The 7,500-nt window shown below is 20.1% G+C and overlaps 2 protein-coding genes across 3 annotated transcripts; both read left to right on the forward strand.

Moving 5' to 3' along the window:
• Positions 1–153: 153 nt before the first annotated feature.
• Positions 154–2,475, forward strand: PRSY57_1208700 (cytosolic iron-sulfur protein assembly protein 1, putative; the record flags this gene model as incomplete). The annotated part of the gene is made up of 1 exon (XM_012908517.2): positions 154–2,475. One exon carries the CDS (start codon positions 154–156, stop codon positions 2,473–2,475), a length of 2,322 nt encoding a protein of 773 aa, XP_012763971.2.
• Positions 2,476–3,684: 1,209 nt separating this feature from the next.
• Positions 3,685–6,893, forward strand: PRSY57_1208800 (cGMP-specific phosphodiesterase; the record flags this gene model as incomplete). 2 transcript variants are annotated; one of them, XM_020115033.1, is made up of 4 exons in its annotated part: positions 3,685–3,712; positions 3,861–4,889; positions 5,076–5,875; positions 6,090–6,893. In XM_020115033.1, 4 exons carry the CDS (start codon positions 3,685–3,687, stop codon positions 6,891–6,893), a joined length of 2,661 nt encoding a protein of 886 aa, XP_019970186.1. The 2 variants fall into 2 exon arrangements, with proteins under 2 accessions (XP_019970186.1, XP_012763972.2); XM_012908518.2 differs by having other exon boundaries at positions 3,861–5,875.
• Between the last annotated feature and the right edge of the window lie 607 nt (positions 6,894–7,500).

The raw sequence follows: 7,500 nt of genomic DNA on the forward strand, positions 1-7,500 counted from the left end.
AAGGTAAATTTATTATTTTAATAAAAAAAAAAAAAAAAAAATATGTATTTAGAAAAAAATAAAAAAAAAAAAAAAAAAAAAAAAAAAGAGTGTTTAATATATATATATATATAAATATATATATTTTTTTTTTTTTTTTTTTTTTTAATTAGAATGGTACTTGAATTAGTTGTGAATTTAGAAAATCACAAGAGGAGGATCTGGAGCATATGTTGGAGCCCCGATGGGAATTATTTAGCTTCTGTAGGTGCTGATAAATATATTATGATATGGGTAAAAAAAAATAATGAGAAGATAAGAAAAACCAATAACAGTAATAAGATAATGAAAAAAGCCTTAAATATATTCGGCGAAAAAACTCAGATTAAAAGTAATATCGAATTTGATATTTATGATATTATAGAAACACAACATGAAAAATCTTTAAGACATATTGAATTTTCTAAAGATGGAAGTTTTTTTGTTGTTGCTTCATTTGATTCCAAGTGTTCAATATATAAAAAAAATAATAATGACAAATGGGTCTATTATAAAATGTTAGAAGGTCATGAAAAAGAAGTAAAATGCGCCTCCATTCACCCTTCAAATAAGTATATTGTAACGTGTGGTAGAGATAAAAGTATATGGGTTCACGCAAAGGGGGACGCTGGAAAAACAGATATGAAGAGTAAGAACCATACAAATGATAAGAATGGTGATAGTGTCAAAAAGGATGATAGTGTCAAAAATGATGATAGTGTCAAAAAGGATGATAGTGTCAAAAAGGATGATAGTGTCAAAAATGATGATAGTGTGAAAAATTATGATAGTTTCAAAAATGATGATAATTATAAGAACGATGATAATTATAAGAACGATGATAATGTTATAAATGACGATAGTGTCAAAAATGATAAAAATAACACAAGTGATTATATTCTTCAAGATGATCAAGCTTTATCAAATCATGACATAAATAATAATAATAATCTACAAAATAGTAATAATTTGGATTTTCACTTTGATGCTTATCTTACAGCACACACAGAAGACATAAAATTTGTTTCCTGGTGTCCTCTAAGTGAAAATACATTCATATCTTTATCTTATGATAATTCTTTAAAATTATGGGCCAAAATAATGAATGAGTGGAATTGTATACAAACATTAAATGAACATACTTCAGTAGTATGGTGTGTGACCTTCAATTTTGACGGATCTCAATTTGCTACTTGCTCAGATGATAAAACCATTAGGATTTGGAAAAGTGAAAAAAAGTTAAGCTATAATTTACATAAGTATCCGTTTCTTTATGAAAGAACAATAAAGGATCTTAAAGACACATCATATAGTAAAGAGACAAGCAAAAATATGGATGAAGAAAAGGTTACTGATAATAACAATACATGTGAAAATAAAAATGTAGTACAAAATGATGATAGTATAAACAATAACAATAATAATAATAATAATAATAATAATAATAGTGTCAATAATAATAACAACCATATCGTTGGAGGTCTTCATCAGACTCAAGCATGTGAAGGTAAAGAACTTGCAGAAGGAACCAATGAAATGACAGAAGTAAAATCAAGAAGCAAAGAAAATATAAACAATACAGACATAAATAAAAGTAATAGCCAAGAAGTTGTAAAATCTAAAGGAAAAAGTGAAAATAAAATATTTAAAAAAACAACCAACTTTTTTAGTAAATTGAAAGAAATTAAAAGTAAGAAAGACAACGAACAAAAAAATATTCTATCAAATATTACAATAGTAAATTATTCAGAACAAAAAGATGATTTAGGTACATTATCCAAAGTATATATTCAACATAATTTTGTGCCTTTATATTTTAATAATGGACTTTTTAAATATGTATATAATTTCTCACAAGTAGAAGATAACACAAATATTCATAATGATTTGAAGAAAAAAGATCAACATAATAAAAGAAATAATATAAAAGATCATGTTACTAAAAATTTGGACAATAATATAACAAATAATGTACAAAGTGATCAAATACATAATAATGATATTTTAGATAAAAATAGTAACCATACTAATATAGAAATTGAATATAAACCAAAAAAGGAATATGTTGAAGAGTTCCAAGAAACATCTTTACATACTTCAGAAGATACTAATTCAACAATTAAACAAAATATACTTAAAAAAGATCAAAATGTTTATGATACAAATTTTGATGATTGGAAAGTGAACAATGTTATACAAGGATATCATAAAAGAAGCGTTAGTTATATTGATTGGAATTCATATGAAGATTTAATAGCAGCCTCATCATTTGATAATTCATTAAAAATATTCAAAAAAATAAATGAAGAATGGGAACTCATATCAAATGTAGACAATGCACATATGAGTGATGTTAACTGTGTTGTCTGGTGCCCTCAAAAATATCAAGATTACTTTTTACTAGCTACAGCTGGGGACGACTGTGTCATAAATATATGGAAATACACAAAGGGATGAGTAAAAAAAGAAAAAAATATGAAAACATGTATATATATATATATATATATATATATTTATTTATTTATTTATTCATTTATTTATTCATTTATTTATATTTGTATGGATATTCCCACCTGACATATATTTTTATATTCGAATATTATCATTCTGTCACACTATTCATTTTATATTTAATTTGTGTGTGTATCTTATATATTCCCATGAGAAACATTTATTTCTTTAAATATTATATTTATAATATAAATAATTATACACACTTAAATATATATATATTATATATATATATATATATATAATATATTTCTTTTTTATTTTTCTCTTCCCTCATTTAAAATTATAACATTAATATCAATATGAAAAAAAAAAAAATTATTTTTTATTTTTTTTTATTCTTTTTTCTTGTTAGTTTTTGTGCCTTTAATTATAACACGATCATAAACATTTTATTATATTAAAAAAAAATTTATAAAAGGTATCTCTAATTGTTTTAATATTATATATATAACATCCATATAAAATATGTACATATATATATATAAATGTAAACGTTTAGTTAATTTTTCTTTTAATTTATCATAATTTTTCTATATCATTTTAAAAAAATATAAAGATTTATACAAAAAAAAAGGACGTACAAAAATTTTCAAATATATATACACAAACATGCATATAATAAATAAATAAATAAATAAATATATATATATTATATATATATTATATATTATACAACGAATTAGAAATAAGACAATATAACAATCAACAGAAATATTATTTAATAAAAAATAAAATAAAATAAAATTAATATTTACATATATATATATATATATATAAATACCTTTCAACATATATAACATTTAATGTTATTTTCTGTTGCGCTGTCTTCATAATATATATATATATATTTTTTTTATTTTATTTTATTTTATTTTTTTTCTTTTTTTTAAACAATGATCAAACGAATAATATATAACAGTGTAAATGTAATGTTTACACATTTATAGATGAAAATGAGAAAAAAAATATAAAAATTAAAAATAAAACATTATTCATATAATCCACATATATATAATATATATATATATATATATATTTATTTATTTATTTATTTATATTTATATGGATTAATTTAATTTATGAAAGAAATAGTACACACATAAACATTTGTTAAAAAACAAAATAAAACAAATAACATATAAAAAAAATTTTATGATGGATACAAAAGTAGACCAAACAAGTAAGTAAATAAGATATAAATGTAATAAAAGATACATATATACCATACATATTATACTATTTTAATATATTTATGTTATGTTATGTTATGTTATGTTATTTTATTTTTTATTTTTATTTTTATTTTTATTTTTTTTTTTGTAATATAGTTCAACCCAAGTTTTATGGGGACAAAAAATTATCAAAATCTTTTGATAATAAATTGGATGAAGAAAATTTTAATTATCCCTTTAAGAAAGAAAGTTTTTTGAAATCCGAAAAATTTTGTTTTGAACATACAAAAGATTCTTTATGGAAATGTATAAAAGATAAAGCTAAAAAGAAATCAGACATGGAATATTTTAATTGTGTTAATAATCTATGCTGTAAATTTATATGTAGTATTAGAAAATATGTTAAATATTTTTTATATTTAAAAGATAGTTCCTATGAAATATATAACATTAAACTATACAACAATAATAATATGAATATAATAAATAATAAAAATATTACAAATAATATAAATAACAGCTTTAGCAATGATTACATTAATTATAATCATAACTATAACCATTTAAATAACTCAAGTTCTTCAAAACATAACAATTATAATGTAAATAATATAGACGAGAAGAATATAAAGAATGATTATAATACTTATCATAATATATATGAACAAATATTCTTTAAATATAATTCATCCTTTTATGAATATCTTATGTTTATGTTAATGAAAAAACTAATACATTACAAAAATTATATTTTTAATAAAACAAAGAAAATAAATAATTCCTATAATAATAATGATATAAAAAATATAGATGGATTTTTAATTTTTCAAAATATAAATTTTGAAGAAATATTTTTAAATACATTTTATTCATCATTTCCTTTTAAATTATTTTTACATAGTCTATATATGATTTTTATTTGTTTTATATATTTTGTTCTTTTATATTTTATGCTTTTAAAAAATATATATATACATCCATTTATCTTTCATTTGAGTGTATTAAAATTTTTCTTCGATATTATTTTTTTCTTATCATTTATATTATATCCTCTATTTTTACGTTTAAAAAGAATTGATAAAATAATTTATTCTTCATATATATCATCCTATATTTTTGTGTGTATTACTTTTTTATATAGTTTTATAATATTTAAATGTTCATCATATTCTGTCAAAATGAATAGTAATACTTATCAAAATAATTTTGTTTTTCAAAATATGTTATTTCTCTTAATTAATATTATATATATATGTATATTCTGTTTTTTAAAAAATTATATGATTCTTTATAGTTTCCTATATAATTGTAGATTTTCAATTTTTTGTATTCTATTTATTTTTCTATATTATTATTTATTTTTTAGTTTAGATTTTTATAGAATTATACATTTACCATTTGATAATTTCTTCTTTCCCTTTCTTTGTTTTTTATTTTTTTCATTTCTTTTTATTTTTAAGATTATCATGTCTTTATATTATGAATATGTATATGAAAAAAAATATAGAATACTATTTGTCAAAAAAAATAATCTCATAGAAAAACGGATAACCAAAAGAAAAAATACCAACATTAATAATGTTTATTTTACGAAATATTTTTCGATAGATAATACTATACCTACATCACCCATAGAAGATATATTAAATAATTTCAAACATATTTTAGAAACTATTCATGTTATTGAAGAAAATCCAAACCACAATCTAACAACAAATATAATGAAAATCAAAGAAAAAATCAAAAATTGTGATAATATATTAAGGACCAAAAATATTAATCAAGTACAAATAGGAAAATACAGAAAATTTGAAAAAGTATATAATATATGGTGTTTAGACAAAATGTATCTAAATTACCCATTAAATCAAGAAGAATCTAAATCGTTCTTATCAAATAGTCTTAACAGAATATCTTTTAATTCTTTTTCTAATATGCATTCTTTATTATCATCAAAGTTTCAAGAACATTATAATGATATATATGATTGGAATGGTAATATTGAAAATATATATAAAGCAAATACTTTTATATCTATAGGTTATAAACTACTATATCCGTTAGGTGTATTAGAAGCTAATTTTGATAAAGAGAAATTGAAAAAGTTTCTTTTCAGAATGTGTTCTTATTATAATGACGTTCCTTATCACACTAGTCTCCACGCAGCACAGGTATATAAAAAATAATATATATATTGGGGTAAATACATAGGATATGAGTTTATACATATAATAAGACAATATAAATAAATATATAAATTAATATATATATATGTGTGTGTGTATATATATGTGTGTTTATATATGTGTGTGTATATATGTGTGTTTATATATGTGTGTGTATATATGTGTGTTTATATATGTGTGGATGTATATCCCTTTTTAGGTAGCTCATTTTAGCAAGAGCATGCTTTTCATGCTAGACATGAACCACAAAATATCAGCTATTGACGAATTTTGCTTACATATATCTTCTCTGTGCCATGATACTGGACATCCTGGACTCAATAATTATTTCCTTATCAATTCAGAAAATAACTTAGCACTAACATATAATGATAATAGTGTTCTAGAAAATTATCATTGTTCGTTACTCTTTAAAACTCTGAAAAATCCTAATTATAATATATTTGAACATTATCCATATCATATTTTTATTTCATGCAAAAAAAATATCATCAAAGCTATTTTGTCAACTGATATGAAAAACCATTTTGAATATATTTCTGATTTTAGAACTTCCAAAGAATTTATAGATTATGATAATTTATCAAATGATCAAATATGGCAAATATTCTGTCTTATTTTAAAGGCATCAGATATTGGACACTCAACACTTGAATGGAATAAACATCTTGAATGGACACTCAAAATTAATGAAGAATTCTATTTACAAGGTTTACTAGAAAAATCGTTAAATATACAAAATAGTTTTTTATGTGATATTAATACCATGAATAAATTAGCTCTCTCACAAATCGATTTCTTAAAACATTTATGTATTCCTTTATTCAATGAATTAAATTATATATGTAAAAATAATGACGTATATACTCATTGTATACAACCAATTGAAAATAATATAGAACGTTGGGAGAGCCACAAAAATGATAATCAAAATTTAGGTTTGCACGAAAAGTATAAAGAGGAAAACTTGCTAAGCAAACTTGAGCTCATCAAATTTGAATAAAAATAAACAAGGAGAAAAATATATTTTATGATTGTATAAATATAAATATATATATATATTTGTGTATTTGTTTTATATATTATGTTTTTTATATGAATACATCAATATAAATATATATATATATATATATATATATTTAATAACATGTTATATTTTTTTGTGAACAAGCTATATTTGTGTTATAAATATATAAATATATATATATATATATTATATTTCACCGCTAATATTTTATTTTTTTATTATTTTAAAGTACTGTTTAGTAATTCCCTATTTGATGAAAACAAATAAAATTATTTTACTCAATTTTTTTTTTATTTTATAAAAATGTGTTCATTTATTATGTTTCTCTACATAAATAAAATGAATATATATATATATATATTTTTTTATATTTATATTTATAAACAACACTTTAAGCACTCCTATATTACTGCATAAAACATGTAACACGTATAACAAATATGTGTTCATTTTATTGAAAAACAAAAAAAAATAAGTAAATTTTAATTTTTATTTGTAAGTAAATTATATTTTTTATAAAATATTATATATATATATATTGATAGTTTTCATATCATATATTACTCCTAGAATTTATATTTTT

This window comes from Plasmodium reichenowi, chromosome 12, assembly GCF_001601855.1.
Source record: "Plasmodium reichenowi strain SY57 chromosome 12, whole genome shotgun sequence".
NCBI lineage: Eukaryota > Apicomplexa > Aconoidasida > Haemosporida > Plasmodiidae > Plasmodium > Plasmodium reichenowi.